General features: G+C 53.9%; 10 protein-coding genes across 10 annotated transcripts; 5 read left to right on the top strand and 5 right to left on the bottom strand.

Annotated features, from left to right (window-relative positions):
• Positions 1-2023: 2023 nt before the first annotated feature.
• On the top strand, positions 2024-3277 carry BBA_03289 (RF-1 domain-containing protein; the record flags this gene model as incomplete). Its single annotated transcript, XM_008598386.1, has 1 exon — positions 2024-3277. The coding sequence occupies one exon, from the start codon at positions 2024-2026 to the stop codon at positions 3275-3277; it is 1254 nt and encodes a 417-aa protein (XP_008596608.1).
• A 315-nt stretch (positions 3278-3592) lies between these two features.
• On the bottom strand, positions 3593-4968 carry BBA_03288 (uncharacterized protein; the record flags this gene model as incomplete). The annotated part of the gene is made up of 2 exons (XM_008598385.1): positions 3593-4355; positions 4421-4968. 2 exons carry the CDS (start codon positions 4966-4968, stop codon positions 3593-3595), a joined length of 1311 nt encoding a protein of 436 aa, XP_008596607.1.
• Positions 4969-5867: 899 nt separating this feature from the next.
• BBA_03287 (Pfs, NACHT and Ankyrin domain protein) lies at positions 5868-10328 on the top strand (the record flags this gene model as incomplete). Its single annotated transcript, XM_008598384.1, has 3 exons — positions 5868-5918; positions 6018-7326; positions 7414-10328. 3 exons carry the CDS (start codon positions 5868-5870, stop codon positions 10326-10328), a joined length of 4275 nt encoding a protein of 1424 aa, XP_008596606.1.
• A 398-nt stretch (positions 10329-10726) lies between these two features.
• BBA_03286 (uncharacterized protein) lies at positions 10727-11158 on the bottom strand (the record flags this gene model as incomplete). Its single annotated transcript, XM_008598383.1, has 1 exon — positions 10727-11158. One exon carries the CDS (start codon positions 11156-11158, stop codon positions 10727-10729), a length of 432 nt encoding a protein of 143 aa, XP_008596605.1.
• Positions 11159-11865: 707 nt separating this feature from the next.
• On the bottom strand, positions 11866-13189 carry BBA_03285 (phosphoglycerate mutase; the record flags this gene model as incomplete). Its single annotated transcript, XM_008598382.1, has 3 exons — positions 11866-12573; positions 12632-12856; positions 12920-13189. The coding sequence occupies 3 exons, from the start codon at positions 13187-13189 to the stop codon at positions 11866-11868; spliced, it is 1203 nt and encodes a 400-aa protein (XP_008596604.1).
• Positions 13190-14147: 958 nt separating this feature from the next.
• Positions 14148-15642, top strand: BBA_03284 (cytidylyltransferase-like protein; the record flags this gene model as incomplete). Its single annotated transcript, XM_008598381.1, has 3 exons — positions 14148-14247; positions 14286-15223; positions 15280-15642. The coding sequence occupies 3 exons, from the start codon at positions 14148-14150 to the stop codon at positions 15640-15642; spliced, it is 1401 nt and encodes a 466-aa protein (XP_008596603.1).
• Positions 15643-15994: 352 nt separating this feature from the next.
• BBA_03283 (taurine catabolism dioxygenase TauD) lies at positions 15995-17422 on the bottom strand (the record flags this gene model as incomplete). The annotated part of the gene is made up of 4 exons (XM_008598380.1): positions 15995-16373; positions 16442-16702; positions 16767-17035; positions 17108-17422. The coding sequence occupies 4 exons, from the start codon at positions 17420-17422 to the stop codon at positions 15995-15997; spliced, it is 1224 nt and encodes a 407-aa protein (XP_008596602.1).
• A 2495-nt stretch (positions 17423-19917) lies between these two features.
• BBA_03282 (KOW domain-containing protein domain-containing protein) lies at positions 19918-21086 on the top strand (the record flags this gene model as incomplete). The annotated part of the gene is made up of 2 exons (XM_008598379.1): positions 19918-20373; positions 20439-21086. The coding sequence occupies 2 exons, from the start codon at positions 19918-19920 to the stop codon at positions 21084-21086; spliced, it is 1104 nt and encodes a 367-aa protein (XP_008596601.1).
• An 828-nt stretch (positions 21087-21914) lies between these two features.
• On the top strand, positions 21915-22579 carry BBA_03281 (hemerythrin HHE cation binding domain-containing protein; the record flags this gene model as incomplete). The annotated part of the gene is made up of 2 exons (XM_008598378.1): positions 21915-22049; positions 22145-22579. 2 exons carry the CDS (start codon positions 21915-21917, stop codon positions 22577-22579), a joined length of 570 nt encoding a protein of 189 aa, XP_008596600.1.
• Positions 22580-22942: 363 nt separating this feature from the next.
• BBA_03280 (peroxin 11C) lies at positions 22943-23956 on the bottom strand (the record flags this gene model as incomplete). The annotated part of the gene is made up of 1 exon (XM_008598377.1): positions 22943-23956. The coding sequence occupies one exon, from the start codon at positions 23954-23956 to the stop codon at positions 22943-22945; it is 1014 nt and encodes a 337-aa protein (XP_008596599.1).
• Between the last annotated feature and the right edge of the window lie 124 nt (positions 23957-24080).

The raw sequence follows: 24080 nt of genomic DNA, 5'->3' as shown, positions 1-24080 counted from the left end.
TTTGCTGTAGACGGCTGCGATGTAGGTGCCGACTTGCAAACAGTTCAAATTGCCGATGGATAGCGCAATTGCCCTAACAGATAGTCTCCAGAGCTAGTGGTGCAGATCTAGCTAGGCATCTTTTGGTTTCGCCAGGGACAATAGAACAGATTCAGGTAGCAGCCGTACGTGATTAAAGGCCGTAATAGCATGGTCCAAAGGCTTAGTTCCAGGGCAAACAGGCAATAACCAAGTCGTGACGCCTGAATACATCTTATCCCGATCGGAAATAGGCACAACAAAAAGCTTCAGCCCTCTGTCTTATTCATCCACAATCAACTTAGCCAATACAATGCCTATGCGCTTCATCCCTATGACAGGTGCAGCCGGCGGCATAGCTTTAGCAGCGTTTTCGCTAGGAGTATGTAAATCAAAACACCCGTCTAGCAAAAGAGTAGCTATTGTTTCAATATTCTTAACATCAAGACCATATCCGAGTTCCGTGATGAAAATTAAGCCAATGGCTTCGAAAGACATAAGTTAATCCAGAACTGGTTGTAGCGCAGGCTTGTCTTGGACGCATGCTCCAATCATTCCCACGCAAATATTAAAATGAATCTGCGCAATCTGGAAAGCGCTCACATCTCGAGTCATGATCACTATACATGGTCAAATTAGCGACGTCTTGCACAGAATTCATATTTTGACGCATTGACGCATTGTCGCAATGTCCTACAGTCTTTATGAAATGTCCAAAACTTAGGACCCAAATTCACAATATCATCAACACATAGCCCTGATATCAAGATCATGACGCGTTAGCACATATTCCCGCACTAATTCTGTCAAGTTTAGTACCTGATTTGGTACACATTGCCTTTGCTCTTTCATAAGCTAAACGGTAGGCTTCCCGGGAGCCAACGAAATTTTAACACGGATTATCTGTCCAGAGGGCCTGTGCGACAAGGGGCAAATCGGACGCCATGTTTATAGTAGATGGAAGCAGAATACTGCTGGTATTTCAAGCTCTTCGAATCAGATGACCACGAGTAGCGACAGAGATGAAGACGTAGGGGTAGAAACAAGGAATATATAACTGATACACATAGGTACGGCTGGGGAGAGTTGGCTTGAATGACCTCCCATTGGCCCGATTTGGTCAGCGCCCTGCGTTTTGTTGACGAGGAACGGCTCTCAACGATCCGCAGGGGGGGAAGCCGTGTTGTCGAGACTTTTCCCTCATCTCGTCTTAGAAGGGTTAGTTCGTGCGGAAACCCCATTCTGTTGGGACACGACATCCCGAGACAATCTTCTCCTCTCACGGGTGAGTGTTTTGGTGGCTTGAGTGTCATGACAGACGTCAATCTTTTTTGCCTAAAAGTTAGGGAACAACGCAAGCCGCCGTGACAAAAAGACGTGTTGCTATTCACAGTCAAGTTCAGTATACAGCTCTTTGACTCTGAGTTATCTCGCGCGTAGAATATAAAATCAAGGTTGGGTTGCCAGCAGAGAGCAGACGCAATGTTTCCTTTTCTCAGGCGTCCTAAATAAAACACGTGTGTCTCTGGCAAGTACCATAGCTACCTAGGGAAGCGGCGCTTACAACCCCTGTCCGTGACCTCAGAGCTACTTTACCACTGCTAAAGGGATACGAGCTACGGATTACAGCAACGTAAACTCGAGCGACAATTGACCCTAATAATTGTAACAGTCAAGAGTAAATTAATTGTTCTTGCTTTAATTCACAACTAACGCCAACGAATACAAATCCAAAGCTCTCTTTGCTCGCTCTCCATGTCCCTTGTGCCTGGTGGGTAACCTACCTACAGCGGTGTTAGCGTGTACCGCAAGACCCTGATGTGTCATGACGTGGAAAAAAATCTCCAAACCATGACTTGAATATCAACACATTTGCCAACCGCAGCTAAGCATGCTCCGCGTGCCGTGGATATGTCACAGCTGCCACAGGGCTTTATTAAATCCAACCCGATTTCCAAAGCCCAAATTGGCGCGCTTTGTGTCTACTGGTAAGCCTTGTCAATCAATGATTGAGCTGCTTGCCTGGGCTGACGGGGGGGGGTGTTACTCCCTAGAATCGACACTTGCGCCGAGTCTTATTCTGCGAGCAAAAGCCCTCACAGCCGAACACAATGAACTGCAAAAGACGCTCAACGACTCCTTTGATGCTGTCAAGGCGAAACGAGCCGGTGAGCTGCGGCGCGTGGCCACCGCGCTCGAGGACTGGGAGACGGCAAACAGCGCCATTGCCGAGCTGCGCAGCATGACGCAAGAGCCCGCCGACCAGGACGACGCGGATCTCGCCGCGATTGCGCGCGACGAGCTCGATGCCGAAGTCGCCAAGCTGCAAGGGCTAGAGCGGAACCTGTCGGCGAGCCTGACGCCGCGGCACCCGTTTGCCGACCTGCCCTGCATGCTCGAGATTCGGCCGGGCCCCGGCGGGCTCGAGGGCCGCTACTTTGCCGACACCGTCTTTAAGATGTACAGGGGCCTCTGCGCGCGCAAGGGCTACCGAAATAAGGTGGTCAAGTACGACTTGGCCGAGGGCGCGGGCGACCACTCGTCGGCCGAGGGCGAGCTGCCGCTGCAGGAGGCCATTCTCGAAATTGAAGACGCCGGCGCGTACGACACGTTTCGCGCCGAGGCGGGCATGCACCGCGTGCAGCGCATCCCCAGCACCGAGAGCAAAGGCCGCGTGCACACGAGCGCCGTCGCCGTCTGGGTGCTGCCGTCCTTTGCCGAAGCGGCGGCCGACGACGCTGTGGACTTTGAAAACCCCGAGAGCGATTTTTACATTGACCCGCAAGAGGTCAAGATTGAGACGATGCGCGCGCGCGGCGCCGGCGGTCAGCACGTCAACAAGACCGAGTCGGCGATTCGCATGACGCATCTGCCGACGGGCACGACGGTGTCGATGCAGGACCACCGCTCGCAGCACAGGAACCGCGACGAGGCGTGGAAGCTGATGCGCTCGCGCATCGCCGCGCAGCGGGCGGAAAAGCGCGAGGAGGAGGCGGCGAGGCTGCGCAACAGCGTGCTGTCGACGACGCAGATTACGCGCGGCGACAAGATTCGCACCTACAACTACAACCAGGACCGCTGCACCGATCACCGCGCGGGGCTCGACGTGCATAACCTGCCCAGTGTGCTCGAGGGCAGCGATGTGCTGGACAAGATCATGGATGCTGCCAGGGAGTCGCTGGTCGGCAAGGAGATTGAGATGCTTGTGGCCGAGGAGGAGGCCAAGGCCAAGGCTGCTGCGAGTGGTGGTAAGAAGTAAATGGGGGCTGCCTGCAAGTCCATGTATAATTGTAGAAAAATATGTATCAATAGTCAAATGTACACACGGAAATGGTCGTGACCTTTCATCACAAAAGCCCCAGTTGAACGTTACGAATATTTGTAGAATCCTCCAGAGAAATGAACCGTCCAGATGCCCAACTTTAAGAAAAAAAAAGGTACACCGTTCCATCACCCAAGAGTCCAATACCCCAGCACCAATAAAAAAAAGTATAATAATAAATACGCCAGGCCCAGATTCAAACTCCCTTTCCACATGAATGCTTTTTGTCCCATTCTCAAACATTGTGAGTCGTTACATGAGCCCGCTCAAGACAACCTTGCCAATGTTGGCCACCTCTGACCTAATGTGCGCCTTGCTGTGCTCCTCAAAATCCTTGACGATATTTTGCACAATAATCTTGCGGACTTTGGCGTCGGCCTTGGCAAACAGCTCGGCCACGGGCGCGGAACACTCGCGCGGCGTGGGCATCAGCGCCAAGAATCGCCTGTACGAGTCGATCAGCACATCGCACAGCGTCGCAAACGTCTCGAAAAAGTCGGGGTCAAACGGCAGCGACGGTGTCAGCAGGTAGGTGTACTCCTCGCCGGGGAGGAGATCAGACTCGGAGGCGGCAAAGTTCATGACGGACGGGCCGCTGCCTCCCGTGCCGGCAGCGGGAAGGCCGCCGCCACCACCACCACCGCCGCCGCCGCCGCCGCCACTGCCGCCCTGGCCGTGGTCGTCGGTGAGGGACGTGTCGGCCGTCGAGATGGACCGGCGCGACTTGCCTCCCGGCCGACGGAACATGTTAGGCAGCCGGGCGCGGGACAGAGACGAGGACGAGTCGCCGTGCAGCTGCTGGAATGAGTCAAACTCGGAGAAGAGGCTGTTGAGGCAGCGCAGAAACTCGACGGGCGTGGAGGAGTACAAGTCGTTGATGGTGGGGATCGAGACGCCGAGAAGGAGGATGTTGGTGGCCTTGCGGGCGAGCTTGCGAGGGTCGTACGCGGGCATGCGGCTGAGGTCCGACTTTTCGAACAGATATGTGTTGAACCAGTATACCCGACCTTCGTGACTATGCACTGTTAGCTACCATTTACATGGAAATTCGGCATCTAGGATGCGTGCGGCTTGGCTTACGCCTTGCGGAGGTAGCTCAGCGTCGATATCCGCTTATGCGCTGCCTCGATGATTTGCTGATGCATCATGGCCACCTCGCTCTGCCGCCACTGAGTTGGGCTGATGCCCGTTGCCGTCGAGGGCGTCTGCTGGGCCATCATAAACGCAGTACTCGTCGTCGAGCGGCTGATTGCCGAGAATGGCGCATTGTCGGGGCTGATGGGACTGCGGACCGGATCGCGGCCGTCGCGCGGCGCAATCTTGACCGCTGCAGCAAGGGCGTAGTCGGGGAGCGCAGGCGGCACCGAGTCATCCGTCATGACGGCGTCGGCGGCGCTGCTTGCCGTCGTAGAGACGCTGCTGCGGCGACGCGCACCCGACAGCGACGCCTTGCGCGAAAAGGACGCCTTGCGCTCCTTGGACAGGGTGCCGCTCAGGAGGCCCAGCGCGGACGAGACTGCGGAGCCATCGCGTGTCGTGGGCCGCGAGGGCAAGGCCGAGTCGCCGCCGCTGCCATGGCCGAAATGGGATGCCGTCGATGTCGAGCCGGGAGCAAAAGGATTCTGCATCGCGAAAGGAGAAGGCGAGCCGTTTGTTTGGCCGCGACGCCTCGGTTTTGTTCGGTCTGCTGCTACTCCTGGCGGGGCAACGATTGGGGGGAAGGGGGGAGGACTGCGGATCTGGACGGCTGGCGGTGTAACCCAGAGCAGGCGGGACAGAAATCTCCGCCGGCTTGGCGCCGTGAGGAAGATTGGGAGACGAGGGCCAGGCGAAAGAAAGCGCCGCCGGAGAGTGAATGAGCGCTCGTATGACGGCGGCGGGATGCGATGTTGTCGAGCAGCGGTAGAGAGAGGGAGGGGTGTCAAGGCGGGAAGCATAAGCGGGCCACTTGTAGTCAGGGCGGTTGAAGCCAAAAAAGGCTGTTGGTGAGGAAAAACACAACAAAGGAGCGATGCAAGGGAAGAAATGAAAGACTGATCTGTAGATGCCATAATTTACCGTCAATCTTGCATTTATGACTTTATTTACTCAAGTTATGGTACGACTGTCGAGAATGCTTGTTCTTCCGCGAGGCGCCATCTATACTTGAAACAGCATGATGAGACATACTATCTATGTATGCTGCATGCAACAGACAAACCATGGGGAAAAAAAAGAAACAGGTCAGAATTACTCAATGAAGTAGGGCCCATTGATATGAGAGAGCCAAAGAGATTGCCAAGGACTTGGTCAAATTGATTTGCGAGCTGCATTGGCTTCGAGTGGCCTCGGGGGCTCTACTTTTGGTTTATTGAGAGAAAGCAAAGCTCCTGCGCATAGTGCATATTGCGTTGTCTTCTTCACGGCTACATCCATGGCCGTGAAAATTGCATAAGAGATCTTGCCTCCCATTGCTTATGACTCTTGCGAATGACCATCACAGCCTTCGCACAGCTGAAAAGATTGGCTCATCTCTGTACCTCTAGCGATGCACAGATATTGGAGCACCCCTATCGAGCGTCTTGAAGACGGCACGCGGGTAAGGCTGACAGCGTCGAGATCAGCTGAGCGTTGATGCACCAATCATCCGGCTCTCTGGTAGCTGCGGTGCGCATGAGGGGTTGCTGCCTTATTGTAGCCGCTGCTTTGGCACTGGTTAATTTCGGTCCGTCAGACAAAGTTTGATGCTCAAACAATCATTGGTATTTACAACAAGAACCAGGAGCCTGACCAGCTCGGATTCGCGCCGCCCAGCCTCGCCTCCTGTGACCTTGCAAACGCCACCAAGGTAGCCGCCCTCCCCAGCAAACGCCATATCAGAACTTCCGGGAAGAAGCCCGGGAGAACATTCCCTACCGAGGAGATGATGAACTTCAACCACATCAACACAAGCCGAGAGACCACCACTGAAGAGGGCCTAACGCCTAGGGGCTCAAAAAGACAGAGGCTGAACCACACGATCTACACAAATGGCTCAACCCTGGCCGCGCTATCGCATGACAAGTATACAGTTGGCTGGATATGCGCACTTCCGATAGAAATGTCAGCTGCAGTAGCCATGTTGGACGAGACACACCAAGGACTACCAAGGGCTGACGAGGACACCAATACATATACGTTGGGACGCGTCGCTGCACACAATGTCGCCATTGCGTGTCTTCCATCAGGCTACTACGGCAACAACAACGCCGCGGCCGTCGCGACCAATATGCGGCGAACTTTTCCTTGTATGCGTCTTTGCCTAATGGTTGGCATTGGTGGCGGAGCTCCTGGAAAAGCCGATATCCGACTCGGGGATGTTGTCGTTAGCGAAGGCGTGCTGCAGTATGACCTAGGAAAGGCACTCAGCGAAGGCCGTTTTACGCGTACAGGCATCATGAACAGACCGCCGCAAGAGCTACTGACTGCCGTTGCGAACCTGCGAGCGCGACATCGCATTGAGGCTAGCCGGATTCCCTCGATTCTTTCTGAGATGCTTGAACGCCATCCAACAATGGAGCAGTTCGTTCACCGCAACTCGCTGCGAGACCGTTTATTCGACAGCACATACGAACATGTCCAATCGAAGGACGTTCCGACGGACGATTGCGAGCTGTGTGATATTTCTAGATTGGAGGACAGGTCTCCACGAGATAATCCGGATCCAAAGATTCACTACGGAACGATAGCCTCTGCAAATCAAGTCATGAAGCAGGTCAAGACTAGAGACGAGCTATCACACGAGCTAGACGTGCTATGCTTCGAGATGGAGGGGTCAGGCGTCATGGACGGCTTTGCGGGGTTGGTAATCCGCGGAATTTGTGATTACTCTGACTCTCACAAGAATAAGCAATGGCAAGAGGTTGCGGCCACAGTAGCGGCAGCCTATGCAAAAGAGCTTCTTTTAGTTATACCTGCCGACGTGTGTACAGCAGCACCAGTAGTTGCGATACCTTCTGTCGATCTCGGTGAGTAAAGCTGGTTCTTCTCTTGAGTTTTCTTCCACTTATCAGGCCACTATTCAGATCGTCAACAGACTTTGTTGCGTTCTTTAGAATTCGAACAGATTCATGCTCGCCGTTCAAGTATCAAACCAAAGTACTCAACCACGTGCCGATGGCTACTGGCACACCCCGACTATCTCGACTGGCAAGACCCCAAACAAGCCGTCAAACACCATGGATTTCTGTGGATACGTGGAGGCCCTGGTACTGGCAAGTCGACTATCATGAACTTTGCCTATAGAGAAGCAACGACTCACAAAGATGTGGTGGTCATCTCATTCTTCTTCAACGCGCGGGGCGAAAGTTTGGAGCGATCTACTCACGGAATGTATCGATCTCTCCTGTCACAGCTACTAAACACTTTACCAAACCTGCTCTCAATTTTTGACGCGCCAGAGCACAAGAAGTTCCTCGACGACTTTTACACGGCTCTTTTGAGTCACCACAACCCTATGTGGCAGATCGTCGTTCTCCAAGATTTGCTACGAAGCGCATTGACGAAGCTCGGACAGACCCCATTGGCAATCTTCGTCGATGCTCTTGACGAATGCTCTTCTGGTCAAGTGGAGGAACTAGTAGAGTACTTTGAAGCTCTTGGAGAAGAAGCAGAGCAAAATGGCTTGCGACTTAATATCTGCTTCTCCAGCCGCTATTACCCGTACATCGATATTCAGTACGGCCTGAAGATTAAACTTGAGGCTCAGGACGGCCACGAAGAGGATATTGCCATGTATATTCGAAATAAGTTGAGAATTGGCGCAAGCAAGACTGCGGAGGAAATCAAAACAGGAATGCAAGCCAAGGCAAAAGGCATCTTCATGTGGGTTGTTTTGGTTGTCGACATTTTGAAAGCAGAATATCGAGATGGCCGGATCTTTGACGTCAAGAAACGGCTTGCCGCCCTACCAGACGAGCTAAGCGACTTGTTCAAGGAAATTCTGGCAAGAGATCAGAAGAACATTAGAGATTTGAAAATTTGCATTCAATGGATTCTGTTTGCGAAACGTCCATTGAAGCTAGAAGAGTACTACTTCGCGGCCGTGTCCGCGCTCAGTCCTGATGAACTGGGCGAATGGGACCGAAATGACATTACTACAGAGGACATGAGCAGATTTGTCATAAGCTCCTCGAAAGGACTCGCAGAGACGACGAGATCCAAAGTCAAAACAGTTCAGTTCATTCATGAGTCTGTACGAGAATTCTTTCTCAAAAATGCCCTGCACGAGTTGTGGCCCAATCTTGCCGCAGCAGACTTTGAAAGTGTAGGCCATAGCCAACTACAGCAATGTTGTTATGCCTATTTCAATTTCTGCGTCGTGTTCAAATCCGAAACTTGTTTATCCGCCGCACAGATGATACCAGCAGCATCTTCTGATGAAGCAAAAGAGCTGCGCAGCGCCGTGTCGAGCAACTTGCCGTTTCTTGAATATGCAACACGCAATCTTTTCTATCATGCCGATATTGCAGCCAGCGCCATTTCACAGCAGGAATTTTTAAGTACTTGTTCCCTCGAAGCCTGGATTCTTCTCGACAACCTTTTCGAAATGTTTAAAATTCGGCGCCACACGCCGACAACAAGTCTTTTGCATATTCTGGCAGAAAGAAATTTCGCAAGACTGATCAAAGAAGCATTGCATCTCGACTCAAGAATTGATATCAAAGGAGGGCGGCATCGCTATCCACTGTTTGCTGCTTTGGCAAATGGCAATCACGATGCCGTCAAAGCACTACTACAGACGTCAGCTTACCTCCCGGGAGATGACGCATTTACCCGTTTGGATTATGGGCCGAATTTCAGAGTCGAAAAAGATCAAACGCCGCTTCACTGGGCTTCTGCGAGAGGTGATGACGTCATTGTCAAATTACTTCTTGAGAAGGGCAGCCATATTAGGGCGGAGGACAAGCGTGGTCGGACACCGCTATCACATGCAGTCAAGAACGGTCATTACGGTACTGTGCGGCTCCTACTTCAGAATGGCTGTGATTTTCGAAATCACAATAATGACTGGAAATCACCGCTATTATATGCTGCTATGAATGGAAATGACGCTATTATGCGGTTGCTACTGGAAAACGGTGCGAATATTGAAGCTCAAGATTGTAACATGGAAAGTCCATTGAGAGCTGCTGCCTCATTTGGAGAAGAGAAAGCTGTACGGCTGCTGCTTGAGGCAGGTGCAGATATCGAAGCGAAGGACAATGCTGGTAGGACAGCACTAACATGTGCTACTGAAAGAAAGCGTGAGGCTATCGTTCAGCTATTACTAGAGAAAGGTGCGAATGTCGAAAGCCCAGCGTCCGGGGTGCACAACCCGTTAATAGTTGCCGCCATTTATGCATACGAGAACGTTTTACGGCTGCTACTCAAGGCAGGTGCAAATACCGAAGCGAAGGATAATAGTGGTATGACCTCACTAATACGTGCTGCTATAAATGGACATGAGGCTATCGTCTGTCTGCTACTCACAGAGAGTGCAGATATCGAAGCGAAAGATGAAAAAGGTATGACATCACTTATACATGCTACAATGATGGGGCGTAAGGCTATCGTCCGACTGCTACTCAGGGAGGGTGCAGATATCGAAGCAAAGAATAACAGGGGTATGACATCACTTATATATGCTGCCGGGTGTGGGAATGAGGCCATCGTTCGGCTGCTACTCGAGAAAGGTGCCAATGTTGAAGCCGTAGGGCCTGAGGGAAACAGCCCGTTAACATTTGCCGCTTCCCTTGGAAGAGAAAACGTCGTACGGCTACTACTCGAGGCAGGTGCAGATATCAACAAGAAGGATTCAAGGGGTTGGCCAGCACTAACTCATGCTGTCGAGAGTGAACATAAGGCTATCGTCCGCCTGCTACTTATGAAGGGTGCAAATATAGAAGCAAAGGATCACATCGGAAGCACGCCGTTGGGGCATGCTATTCAGAATGGGCTGGAGGATATCGTCCTGCTGCTACTCATGTAGAGTGCAGATATCAAAACAATGGATGTAGACTATGATAGTAGCAGCTTGCCAGCTCAAGGAAAAACCAGCTCCGATTATTGTCGCAGCAGCCTCTCAGCTCTCACATACAAGTTGGTTCAACTATCTACCTCGCCGGTGCCACATATCACGCTTTGTCTCAAATACCTGCACTTTCACAGCAGTGCCCAATCCTTAGTTCATTGCCAGTAACCAGAGAGGCCGGGTTTGACATCCAGAGAGGCCGGGTTTGACATCTAACGAAAATACCAGAGTTTGGTGCTATTCTTCCACGCACAACTCGCCGCTTAGCACGGCCTGCGGTAAGTTGTCATTCTTCCAAGTCTCTAGCGCGCTTGCCTTCCAATTTTCCCACTCTTCTTCCTCTTGCCCTCGGCTATCTATGCCGATATCATGACGGCGAGCGAATGCGGGTTTGAGTCCCATGGAAAGGCCAGCAAAGGTTTTCCTATTCTCGTGTGATGCTCCACCAGGGCCAAGTGCGAACGGAACTTTTGCCCATTCAACACGCAGCGAGCCAGATCGTCGCGGCCTCTCTCACGAAACGCACGAGCTAAAGAAAGCTCTTCTTTCTCGAGCTCATGCTGCGGAGGTGATGTTGGACTGGACAGCCTGAATCGCGCAAGCCATACCACACCATCTTTGAACATAATCTCCGCATGACAGTTTTGACCGCCCATCATGGCGGAAATCTTGTCCGGCGACAAGTCGATTGCGCATGGCACGTAATCGTCACTGCGCACTTGTGACGCACGCGCACACAGCTTTGCACCGGCACAATTCGCATAGGCGTCGAGCTTCTGCAGCAACATACTTGGCGCTATAGTCATCTCAATTTGTCTGGTATTATTGTCAAATGCATTTCCTCAGATTAGGGCTGAGGGGACACAAAGTAGTTTCTTCTGGTCTTGGGTATTTATGCCATCGGCCTTGCAAATGCATTCGGCAGAGGTGCTTGTCGCAGACTCTATACTACACGGCCACAGGGCGAGCATATCGCCTCGTTCAGATTAAAAAAAAAACTGATAGATGTCTCGCAAGAGAATTGAGATGGATATGATGAATCACAACAGACCTAGTCAGCCTTACAGCCTTGCTGATCCAAAGGTTCGTTGCTGCCTAGATGGCGGAGATGCTTGCTCGAGGGTTACTGTGTGGAACGTATTCCAAAGCCCATTCACAAAGACCCCAAGCATGTCGATGCCTAGGAGCTCGATTTATTGGAGGAAGGACTGGGCCACCCGCCTGATGTATGCAACAGCACGGATCAAGGTACTGAATCCAAGTTTGTAAGCCTCAAGGTGGTGTGAAATGCTGGCTGGTCTGAATTGCTCGAGAATTCAGCATGGTGCGCTCTTCTCCCGATAAAAGGCTTCATACAGGACGTTCTCCGACAGAGGTACTTAAAGTATCAGCAAGACACTCTAATACATTGTCGGAGTCTTTGCCCAACCTATACGACCAATGAGGAATTTTTGGCGGATGAATTGGCTATGAACGCACGCATATGCTTCTCACTCTACTGTGGTGCGGGAGTGACCGACGCGGTACAGACGCAGCCTTGGCCAGAAATGCTCGTGATAGGTGGCGCATTGCATGTCGCTTCTGAAGTAAAGGATACAATGCTCGACGTGGTCGTGGGCCGATCTACTATCTCGGCTTTGACGAGGACCGGAATAATCTGGCCCGTCTGCAGACCAAACTTTCTATGATTCAGCACACTCAGCAGACTAGCAATCTCGCCCGAGTGACTAGTGATGCTGATCCAGGTATTGGCATCATTGGTGAAGACGTCGTCGAGCACCACCTTGTTGCGGGCCTTTTGGCCGTCACTCGTCTCGCCCTCGCCCTGCTTGCCGCGCCACAGCTCATCCTGCTCAGTGAAGCCGGCCTCAATGGTAAACTGCGGGGCGATGCTGCGAATGTACGTCTTGTTCGAGCGGTGGTCGCAGGTGTGAATGGAAATGGACTCGCGGAACAGCTCCTTGATGACGGGCGCAAAGGGGCGCGCGGCGGGCAGGGCGAGGCCGGCAAAGGTGCCCTGGGCGGTCTGGACGCAGCGGGTGAGGGGCGAGCTGTAGTATGATTCAAAGAAGGGCATGCCGTGCTCCTGGAAGCGCGTCTTGTAAAAGGCGCTGGCCTTGGAGGCTTCGGCGAGGCCTTGCGGGGTGAGCTTGGGGTCGGCCCAGGTGGAGGTGCCGTTGCCGTCGAGCTCGGCCCAGTAGCACTGTGAATTATAAGTTGTGAGGAAGAAGGAGGGGTACTGAGAGGGAGAAATTCCGTACGTTCCAGGCGGGAGTCCCGTAGCAGCTCTCGGCGGCGTTGTGGTAGCCCTGGCCGTGGCGGCCCATGACCAAGACTTTGAACCTCACGCCGCTGTCCTTGTGGCAGTTGTTGTTGAGATGAGCGACCCAGCGAGCAAAGCGCTGCCACTGTGTCTTGGTGCCATCGCTGTCGAAGCTTTTGTCGGTAGGATACGACCTCTCAATGAGACCGAGGTTATGCTCCGCCTACCTCATGTCAGTCTTAGACGGCACAGAGGAGGTAGCCAAGACGGCGCATCGGTAACTCACATAGTCAAACTTGGACGGATCAGTGGCAGGGTCATCTTGAAGGAAATAGCCAGGGACAGAAGAGTATTTGATGGTCTTGCCCTCGGCCTCGGGCCATTTGGCGACAGCGGCCGGAGTCAAGGCGAGCAGGGTGTGGAGGTGGGCAATCTTCATCTCGCCGGGCGCGTCGTCGCTGAGGACGATTTGATCGGGGCTGCTAGCAAGCGCGGCAAGAGGGTATAAGTAGCCGCATGGCAGAAGAAGTAAAAGGAGTCGAGCAAGACCCAGCATGGTGCGAAATTTGATATTGGTTGAGTTGACTAAGGTAGTTATTACGATGAGTTGCTGTCTGCGCAGCTCATAATGACTCGTATTAGTGGCGTCGTTAGTCGCTGTTAATCCTCCACAGTGCGGTTGAACGTGTGCTGTAAGTCTGTTGGGATTGGTGCGACATTTTGGAGACGATAGAGGACGGTTATTGTATTGCCGGTCGAAAAAAAATAATTATGCAGGATTTGCTGCAAATGAAGAAAAGTAAATTCTTGCTGAACCTTGGTCCACGTGCAACTACCTTATCTACTTTGCTACTATTTAGATGTCCTTTACCTCGACTTGAGATTGCGGAACCATAACTGTCCGTTTTCTGTAGCCCCTACGCCCGTCACTACCTTACTTGGCTAAAGGCGTGCCAATTGCAAGAGTCTGGTCCATCTATAGCAGTTGCTTTTTTCTACATGTAGTACTGTACATCATGCCAATGAATCCAGCACCATGGTTTGAGTCCAGAGCTCCATCTGCTTTTAATAATTTTAGAGCAAAGATTATAGCGCTTGCAGCAGTCAGACCCCACCAGTTTACAGTGGCTGGCAAGCACCAAGTGCACTGTCTGACCTAGGTACTCGCTAAACCGCCAAAACCCCCCTATGACGTAGCTTGAGCCGCTATCATTACAGGCAATCAAGACCCTGACAGACAAGGCCAGAGCGGGGCCAATTTCAACCGCCGGTTGTCTCTCAGGGAGTCGAGACCATCGATTCGCAGACCCTTAGCATGACCACTTCAGAAGCTACATTCCTGTATTTCATCGCTTCATCACATTTGCCCTTGTTTTTTTTAAATTGAAAATAACTCTAGCCTGCTGAATTGACTTGGCGGACAACCACTCGATCGCCGGGCCATCAACTCTTCCAATATTTTACCCCTGGGAGCTTCTTAGCTACCCCTCCACACCCCATCACCCTATCCCACCATGAGTGCGCCAAATACCATCCCACCTCCTGGAGAGCCTGCACCTGAGCTCCTCGACGGTCGAATCTGGGTCGATGGCTGCTTTGATTTCTTCCACCACGGTACGTCCTCCCCGTACACACCTCATCTCGGCTCACAGCATGCCACCGTGATGGCCGCATATCTAACCGCACCCGCCGCCCAGGCCACGCCGGCGCCATGGTCCAGGCCCGCCAGCTCGGCCACGAGCTCTACTGTGGCGTCCACTCCGACGAGGATATCATGGCCAACAAAGGCCCGACCGTCATGAACCTCCGCGAGCGCCTCGCCGCCACTGACGCCTGCCGCTGGGTCACCCGCTCCGTCGGCCACGCCCCGTACGTCACTGAGCTGCCCTACATCTCCCACTTTGGCTGCAAGTACGTCGTCCACGGCGACGACATCACTTCGGACAGCGACGGTAACGACTGTTACCGCTTTGTCAAGGAGGCTGGGCGCTTCAAGGTCGTCAAGCGCTCCCCCGGCATTTCCACCACCGACCTCGTCGGCCGCATGCTGCTCTGCACCCGCACCCACTTTATCAAGTCCCTCGAGAATGTCCTGGCCGGCACCGAGGGCAGCGGCACAGACGAGGAGCGCATGGCTGCTGCCAAGGCCATGAATGAGAGACTGGCGCTGTATGCGACTGATGAGACGGCAAAAGCGCCCGGCGCTGAGATTTGGTTTTGGCGCGCCTCGCTCGAGGCCAAATCCGAAGAGACGGCCCGCGAAAAGGGACAGTTTAACCAATTTCTCGAGGGGCCTGGTCCTCAGCCTGGCCAGCGTATTGTCTATGTCGACGGTGGTTACGATTTGTTTTCGAGCGGCCATATCGAATTTCTGCGCAACGTTCTACTAGAAGAGGACAAGCTCGCCAAGGAGACGGACTGGTTCACTGAAGCGGCTGCCACCAAGCGTAAGCAAGCCACTGGCAAGGACTATGGTCCGGCATATGTCGTTGTCGGCGTCCATGACGATAATGTCATCAACTCGTGGAAGGGCGTCAACTATCCCATCATGAATATTTACGAGCGCGGGCTATGCGTTTTGCAATGCAAAGTAGGCTACCCTCCTCCTTCCCCGCAGCGTTACTTTTCGCATGCTAACAATTCCAGTACATCAACGCCGTTGTTTTCGGCGCCCCTTTTACTCCCACAGAGCCCTACCTCACCAATCTGCCCTGGGGCACGCCCAGCGCCGTCTACCACGGCCCGACCAAGTTTATGCCGCTCACCTACGACCCCTACACGGCGCCCAAAGCCCTCGGCATCTACCGCCAAGTTGGGGCGCACGAGTTTGCCGACGTCAACGCTGGCCAAATCGTCGATCGCATCATGAAGAGCCGCGAAATGTACGAGGCGCGTCAGCGAGCCAAGGGCGTCAAGGCCGCGGGCGAGGCGGCGGCCCGCGAGCGCGAGATTCTCGAAGAGGAGCAGAAGAAGAAGCAAGCGGAGCGAGAAGCTGCGGCAAAGCAGTAAATTCGATTCATAGTGAGGTTGATTTTTTTTTCACTCCTTTTTAGGTTACAAAAGTTTTTATGGCATAGCATTTTAATACATCAACATATTTACAGTCACAGCATGCGGCCACGGTGAGATTTCATCAATGAATTGTGTTTGATTCGCAAACAACACAGCTTGTGTGCCTTGCGAGTTTGAATTAAAATCAAAGGCTAAGTCAGAGTCTTGCCAATTTTGGGCAGATATGAATGGGTGGATTGGGCCAAGAACCCGGCTAAAGAGATCAGTTTTTGTTTTTGTTTCTTTTTTTTTCCTTTGGTGTCGTCAATTCGTAGCGCAAGGGAACGCTTCCCACGTTCCGATGAAGGGCTCAGTCGGTGCCGCCAGAGGCGACGAGCGCGTCGGCCGTGGGCGGGGTGCTATCGACCTGGATGCCGCCGCGCTTGGGGTGGAAGCTGTCGTGGAACGGCAGGCACCAGCCACCCTCGTGCTCGGGGGTGCCGACCCAGGTGCGCAGCAGGTGGCGCGGGGGCTTGGGCGGCACGGCGTCGACAAAGGCGGTGCGGGAGTGGAAGGTCTGGCAGCACGAGACGAACTGCATATCGCCGACGTCGCAGGCGTACTCGAAGCCGTGGCGCGCGCACGTCGCCTCGAGGACGTCCATGGCCTCGATCTGCGCAGGGGAAAGGGCAGGGATAAGGCCGGCGTCGCTGTAGCGAGTGAGGGACTTGACAAAGTAAGGGTCCCATCTGGCAAAGAAGAGTTAGTGTCAGGTCTATTGAGGTGCGAGGAAACACAGAAGAAATAGAAGGCTTACTTGACATAGATGCGCTCTTGACCACCGGGCTCGAGGTAGAAGACGGGGACCTTGATCCACGGCTCCTGGCCGGCTGTGATTTCACCCTTGCGGTCAAAGTACCAGATGGGCGAGGCCAGCAGCCTGGCCACGTCGGGACGCTCCTTTATGAGGGTGTTCCAGACGGTGTGCGCCGACGCGCAGCCCGACAAGCCGCCCGTCTCACCCGGGGCGCAGAACAAGAGACCGACAATGTCGGCCTCATCGGTGTGGAAGAGCTGACTATTATGAAGGACGTTAGCTTTTTTCTTGGACGTCTTTATTGGGATGATGGTGAATGGCGTACGCGGCATTGGTCGCGGCAATCTTGACCTTGTCGAGCGAGTTCTTGTAGTCGGCGTCGAGGTTGGTGACGTGGCCGAGGACCTGGCCGAGCTTGTTCTGGGACAGCAGGTAGCCGAGGTGCGCCGAGATGCCCATCATGGCGATGGCGGCCTTTTGGCGGCCCCATTCGTTGACTGGGAGGCCGCGGAAGAGGATAAAGCCGCGACCGTTGAGGATGTCGTGGCGGACGGCCTGTAGCGTCCGCGTCACGTTGGGGATGTGAAAGTTGTGCTGGTTGTTGCGTTGCACGTCAGCATATACTGTGGCGAGATTTTCTCGAGAGAAAGGCAAAGAAAAACATACCTTGTTGATGTTGATGAGGGGGATACCGGAAACAGTAAAGGCGTTGACGGCTTGGAGCAGCTCGTTGAGCTCGCTCTCTGTCCAGTGGTGCGCCCACTCGTCCTGGCGGGTGGCAATCTCGGAGCCCTCCCAGACGGTCGGGCCGGTGATTTCAGTGGGAAAGTCTTCAAAGGGGCGGATCTGGCTCTCAATGGGCGGGTGCTGGCCGCTGGTGCGCAGGCCGTCGGGAAAGGCCTTGCGGTCGATGGGCTGGTGGTAGGGCAGGCCGCGAGGGAGGCCGCGTAGGCCGGGAGCAACGTCGAGCGTGGCGGCCATGTTTTTTTTTTATTATTGGGGATGTGAAGAGGGAAATCAAAATAGTATATTGTGTCTGTGGGGATATATTAGGAAGAAGAAGAAAAAAAGGAAAAAAGTTATTTTGTGAGGGCATCTACAGATGGTCGGGAGTCGTGGGGATGGGGAAGCGATCTGGTTGTATATATACCTTCCCACGAGCGAGCCCGCATCAGATCGGCATTACGTCGCTAATGCTCAGTCCATGCTGTTTCGATTATCCTTTCAGTCCGGCTTCGGAATCCCAATAATCACATAAAAGGAGGCGGCATGCCCACTCTGTTTTTCTCCTCAAAATACATGTAAGCTTTGGCAACTTTTTTGGCGTCCAGGATTGTTGGCCGCTAGGATCCACGGCTCCAATTGACATGACAGGCAAAACAAAAAAAAAAAAACAAAGTACAGTTTGTATGGGTGGAATATGGCCAAGATACCTTGTTTGAGAGAGGGCGCCTCGGAAAGCCGTTGCGCTGGTTTTGGAGGGCAGAGCGCAGGTGTGCTTGGGCGGAGCGTTGGCGTGCTCGCGCTCGGAATGACACCATCTCTCGTGATGTCCTAGACTCATGCTGATAGAAGGCCGGTGGTCGGTGGCCCGATAGCCGGGTCTTGGGGGTTAATTTACAAATGCATTACGATTGCATGAAACTAATTAGTCGGGAATTGCTTTACAAAACAAGGAGCAATTTTTTTATCGTTTTATCGGTTATCATTTTATCGTTGGGGTTGCTGCTGCTGGGGAGTTTTACAAACTGATGTTTGTTGATGCCACTGGGCCCTCTTGCACACTGGAGCTTATGTAAACAACCGTAAATCGCTAGCCATCCCCCTGCACGATCGCTCCGGACTCCGAGGGCTGTTTTCTCCCCCAGATTGAACTTGCCCTTTTGACTTGTTCTCCCCTCATCTGCGTTTTGCAAGTTACGCAAAAGAGAGCCCGGTTACAACCTCAAGCAGGTTTGTTGCATTTCCGAATTTTCCCCCGCCACTTTCTTTGTTTCGGAAAAGAGGGCGGATGTCGGAGTACCTAGAACCTATCAATTTCTGCGTCGTTGATAACGGAACGCGCTGACGGCTCGCGTTGCAGTTTTGGCGTCCAGGGTCTGCTTGAATAGTCTGCTTCTTGGCGGAGAGAGAGGGTGTGGTGCCCGATAGGCTGCCTCTGGCTCCTGAAAATGTAGTGCCCGACGAATACTAAACACTCAATGGTTATGATACTTTGAAAATGGCTCATTCAGTGCATATAAGAGTTGCAGAGAGTGAGTTTGGGGGAAAGAAGTTTTTAAAGCTTGGTGATGCCAGGACGACAAACTGGTGATGGAGGGGCTTTGGTGGTGGTGGCAAACGATGACTTGGGATCTGCGGTTGAGCGCACCACTTTTTTATAGCACCTGCAGCAAGGCAGGGATTTTCAATTTAGTAGAGCCCAATGATTTATATGCTTTGGTGGCTGGCAAAGACGTATCAGGCATGAGCCGGCATCGTAAGGTCGCCAGTCCGACGCGGCTGCATAGCGTGGCAAAGGGACATGGGTGCAAACAAGTGTCAGTGGTGAGAGTACCCGTGTCGGAAAGCAACGGCAGCCTGCTTGCTGGACCGATAAGCTGGGGTAATATACCAGGCAAAAGGGGCTATTCTCGGCCGCCCATGTATCTCTCCCAAGGATTACTTACCAAGTATTACAAGTAAATAGATGCATTACCCCACACGGAAGACGGCAAGTCGCAGTGCTACATAAAGGAACCCCTCACCGGGATAATCTTTGCTCATTATTCCTCGCACTCTTAATTCGGAATGATTTTGAATTATCAGACATCGAGGCAAAGCTTGTGCCGTGTCTCGTTTTGACCTCTTCCGCGTCTCCAAGTGTCCGTTTGCATGGCGGCATGCAACACTGCGTCTTGTGCCCAGCCGGCTCCAAAGTACCAAGTTAGCTGCATTTAATTGACAAGTTGATGATGCAAGTATTGCCGCCCTGTTACGGGCCAGGATCTGCATTATAGTTAACAGCGCAAGCAAGCCGGTATTCTGTTGCTGCACAACTTAGCCAACACCAAAAAGTCTGCAACCTTTCCCACCGTATCCTCACACAACAAGAACCAAACGAAGCATAGTACCCACCAAAGCGATTTCATACGAGGCAACTCCCTCGCATAAAGCTTTTTAGACCAAAAAAAAATAAAAAATAAAAATAAAAAAACGGTTGGGTCTCCGAAAAATCCGTCGCGTAAATCGGGTGTGCAGGGTAGGTAGGCTGCCATTCGGCCGTAGCCGCCTCTACCGCCTTACCCTTTTGGGACTTTGTAGCTTCATTCCCGAAATTCCTTTTCACATCCACTGCACCCGACCCAGGCTCAATCATCATTGGCGTCCTCGATCCGGCCTCAGGTCTGCCACCAAGCCATAGACAATACCGAGCGCCCAATTGACTCCCCAACCATTCAATCAACTCATCGGCTTACTTCGTCACAGAGGCAGCCATGGACAAGATCGCCCGGCGTGTGGCGCAGGCCCAGCGCTCCGCCAGTCGCAGAAGCCAACGAGTGGCGAGGCGGCAAAAGATTCAAGCCTACTATCGTGCCGACAAGGCGGTGACCGACGCCAATCGAGAAATCATCAACAACATCAAGGATGCTAAACAGGCCATGAAGGAGGACTGGGAGCTCGGCCCCTTGGCTCCCAAGCGCGATCTGGGCTTCAATAAGTACGGCGTCATCACGTCCGCGATCCGCCAAGACTGGAGCAACTATGGCCAGATCAAGTTTCGGCAGAAGCTTGCCGAACAACGCTGCGCTTGGGCCGGCGGCGCTCATATGCTGAATTTGGTCCCGGGCGACAGGGTCGTCATCTTTGAAGGCCACGACAAGGGCAAGATTGACACCATCAAGACGATTCAGCCCGAGTCTGGCTCCCTCACCCTAGAAAATTACAACCGAGTACGTTGCCGCAAACCGAAAAAAACAAAGCTCTGCAGCTGTGCTAACCGAAATCCCCCCCTCAGGCCATGGTCGAGAGCATGCTCGGCCAACCACCCCGCTCACAGCCCATGCCCCTTTCCATCGACTCGGTACGACTCGTATACCCTCTGCCCGACCCCGTAACGGGCGTCATCAAAGACACCATCATCCGCCAGCTCCGCGCCGTCCCACCGCGAATGGAGTCGCCCAACATGACCATGGAGCGCTGGCGCTACGGCAACAAATGGGACCGCATCGTGCCCAGCCTCAACCGCATCATCCCCTGGCCCGAGACGCCCGCGCCCGAGTTTGCGCTGACGCCCAGCGACACGACGCGCGACCAGGTCGAGGAGCGCACTTTTTACTACAGCCTCGCCACGCCGCCCATGCCCGACGGCGTCATTGACGAGCTGCGCAACAAGTACTCCAAGTTCCGCACCAGGCACGAAAACTGGTACGTTGCGCAGAAGGAGGCCGAGGACGCGAACAAGAAGGCGTCCAAGGGCGACGCGACGCGCCTCATGCAGACGCCGCTGGAAGAGTTCAACGAGATGCAGCGCGCGATCCGGGATGCTGCTGGCGAGCCGGAGCTGTCCGAGGACATGCTGGCCAAGATTGGCGAGGTCATGGCCAAGAGCAAGGCCGAGGTGCTGGAGAGGGCTGGCATATCAGAGGTTAATTCCAAGCAGTAGAGCGATTCTGTGTACTGTTGAGATGAGAGCATTGCTGGATATCAAAGCTGTTTGGGTGCCAGGCTCGTCTGTCGAGACGCGGATGGGCTGCGCACGTGTACTACTCGGTCCAGGACTTGTATATTACTATTCGCAAATAGACGATTGTCAAATACGTTGCTTGCGCATATCATGACTGCTTCAAGAGAACACCATGTTTATACTCCCTTTGAACCCGGTGGAACTTTTGCTGGCTGACCCGTCTTGACCCTTTAGATTCTGTCGAGCGCCTGCGACTTGATTAAAAACTTGTCTGCTTCAACTCGGATTAGCTTGGCCGTTTCAACTCGAATTGTGCAAATTCTGCGTGACAGCATCTATCTACTCCTGCTAATCATCTCTCATCATTCCAATGTATACAATCGGCCTCTGGAACTGTCCACAATTTATTCTTCTTTACTATAATTAGCAGCGGAAGGAAACTAGCGTAGACGGCAATCTCGGAACATTGTTCAACTCCCACAATTTGGATTATTAAGAATGTTATAATCAAGCGCGGAGTCCAACGCTACTTGCTTAGCAATGCAGCCACCACATTGGCCAGACCCCGAAATGTCTTAAAAAATCGGCAATGAAACAGACCCGGTCCGATCTAGGTCAACATTCTTTTGCCCTTGCATTTCGAGATTCTGAGGCATGTTAGTCTCTCGCTTTCACGGACTCGCATCACTAATCGCTCGGCGCGCCCACCGCCACCTGTACCTTTTAAACATGGCGGCATCTGCTGCCGCTAAACATGATGAGTCGGATTTGCATCATACGAAAACACTCCATTCACAGCAAACAGCAATGGCATCAGCGCAGCCCCAATCAGCCGGCACTACAGACTCCGTCACCAAGACCGAGGAGCCCAAGCCGGCACCCAAGTTGTCAGACCACGAATTTAAGATATATAATCGACTAGCCGTCCGCATGGATTTCTTTGTAAGTTGACCATCATCCCCATCCCCGCCGCCCACCTTGGTCACCTATTCATCCCCCCCTCCCTCCCTTGCAACCTCTCACACCACCACCACCAGCATGAAAACTTTCGCCGCACCTGGAACCTCCTCTGGGCCTACGCCACGACCGGCCAGCGCCCGCAGGGCCTCACCCTGAAGCAGCTCGTGCGCGCCGGCCTCGACTTTGCCGACCACCTGACGATGCACCACGACATTGAGGAGCGCCACGTCTTTCCCGAGCTCGCGCGGCGCATGCCCGAGTTTGACCCCCGCCGCGGCGGCGAGCTCGTGGCGCAGCACAGGACCATCCATACGGGGCTCGACGGCTTGCGGGCGTACCTTGAAGGTGTGCGGCGCGGGGACGAGGCGCTCACGGCGGGCGCGCTGCGGGAGAGCATGGAGGCGTGGGGCGGCGTGCTGTGGGCGCATCTGGACGATGAGGTGAGGTCGCTGGGAGGGCAGAATATGGCGAGGTACTGGACAAAGGAGGAGGTGATGAGGATGCGCTGGTGAGGTGTGGTGGCTGGAAGACATGCAATTGCAAGAGATGCTGTTTTATTATGAGTTTCAATCTGAGTCTATATGAGTAGAATGAATACACATGTCAGACGTAGGGCTTCATGGGCCCTCTTGTAGCTAGCTAGATAAAATGAAAGGACAAAGAAAAGAAAAGAGAAGAAAAAAAAAGCCTCATGGTCAAAGGTTCGCCGTGAAAACCAAGCAATGCTTTTATAATGCCATGAATTCATTCCATTCCCGGCTCGTCCCCGCCTTCGTCCTGCACGTCACCACATCTTGCATCTATATATATACGCCATCACCTTCCCCCCTCCTCCTCCACCTCTTCTCCCTCCCTCCCTCTCCCTACTCATCCATCTACGCCGTGCGGCGCCATAGATCCCTCATGCCGCCCGTCGCCGGGTACAGCGCAAACAGCGCGACCAGCACGTCCGGCAGCAAGCCGCCCGGCGTGCCCCAGTGCATCGTGAGCGGCGCCCACGCCGCATTTCTATAAAACGCCGTGCGCCAGTCCTCCTGCCACCTCTTCTCCTCCGCCGCCGCCGCCGTCGCCTTTACGCCGCCAGACGCCGACAACCGCCGCGCGCGCTCGGTCAAGTGCTTGACGACTTCCATGGCGACGTACGCGCCCCAGAAGCGCACGCTCAAGATGGCAAGACGGCCCTGGTTCAACGGCTTGATGGGCAGAATCTTCTTGCTGCCGAGGTACGCCGCGTTCTCGCAGACCTGGAACACGACCAGACACAGCGTCTGCGCCCACGCCACCAGCGCCGCAAACGTCTTTTCGGCCGACTCGTCGCTCAGCGCATCAGTCTGTTTCTGCTGCTTGCGTGCCGCGATGAGCCCCTTGACGGCCGAGTACAGCCCCAGCAGGCCCCAGAGGCGGCCCATGGTCCGCATCTCCGACACCATGCCCGAGTATGCCTGCAGCCGAGCGGCGAGATCCAGCACAAGGGCAATGGACCTCGGCATAGTCGCCGGCTTGAGCACGACCGACGTCGACGGCGGCAGCGAAAACAGCGCCGCGACGAGCTGCCGCGCCGAGGACCGCAGCGCGGCGCGCCCGCCAATGTCGAGCAGGTTGCCGGCGAGGCGGGTCGCGTAGCACGCAAACATGAGCACCGTGTCGGCGCCCGCGCGCGTCTGCATGCAGCGCTGGAGGTGCGCGATAAAGGCGTCGGTGCGGGCGAGCGCCGAGGGGGAGGAGGAGGAGGAGGCGGAGGAAGCGCCGTCGGTGCGCCGAGGCCGAGGTGTGGATGCGGCATCGGAGGGGCGTGCAGCGGTGACGGCGGCTTTTTCGCTGGGCGTGGTTGAGGGCAGGACGGCGAGCGGCTCGACGGGCGCGAGCGTCTCGCTGGCTGATTCGGACATGGCTGCTTTGTGCGTGTGCGTGTGCGTGACGTGCGTGTGTTGTTGATGTTGTTGTGTGTAAAGGAGGGAAAGCTGATCAGGTTGGACTTGTGTGGTGCGATGGGATGGGGTAGGCAAGCGGCGT

Source organism: Beauveria bassiana (assembly GCF_000280675.1).
Source record: "Beauveria bassiana ARSEF 2860 unplaced genomic scaffold BBA_S00007, whole genome shotgun sequence".
In the NCBI taxonomy this organism is placed as follows: Eukaryota; Fungi; Ascomycota; class Sordariomycetes; order Hypocreales; family Cordycipitaceae; genus Beauveria; species Beauveria bassiana.
Note: the sequence above shows the minus strand (reverse complement) of the source record. Positions and strands in the feature narration are given on the sequence as shown.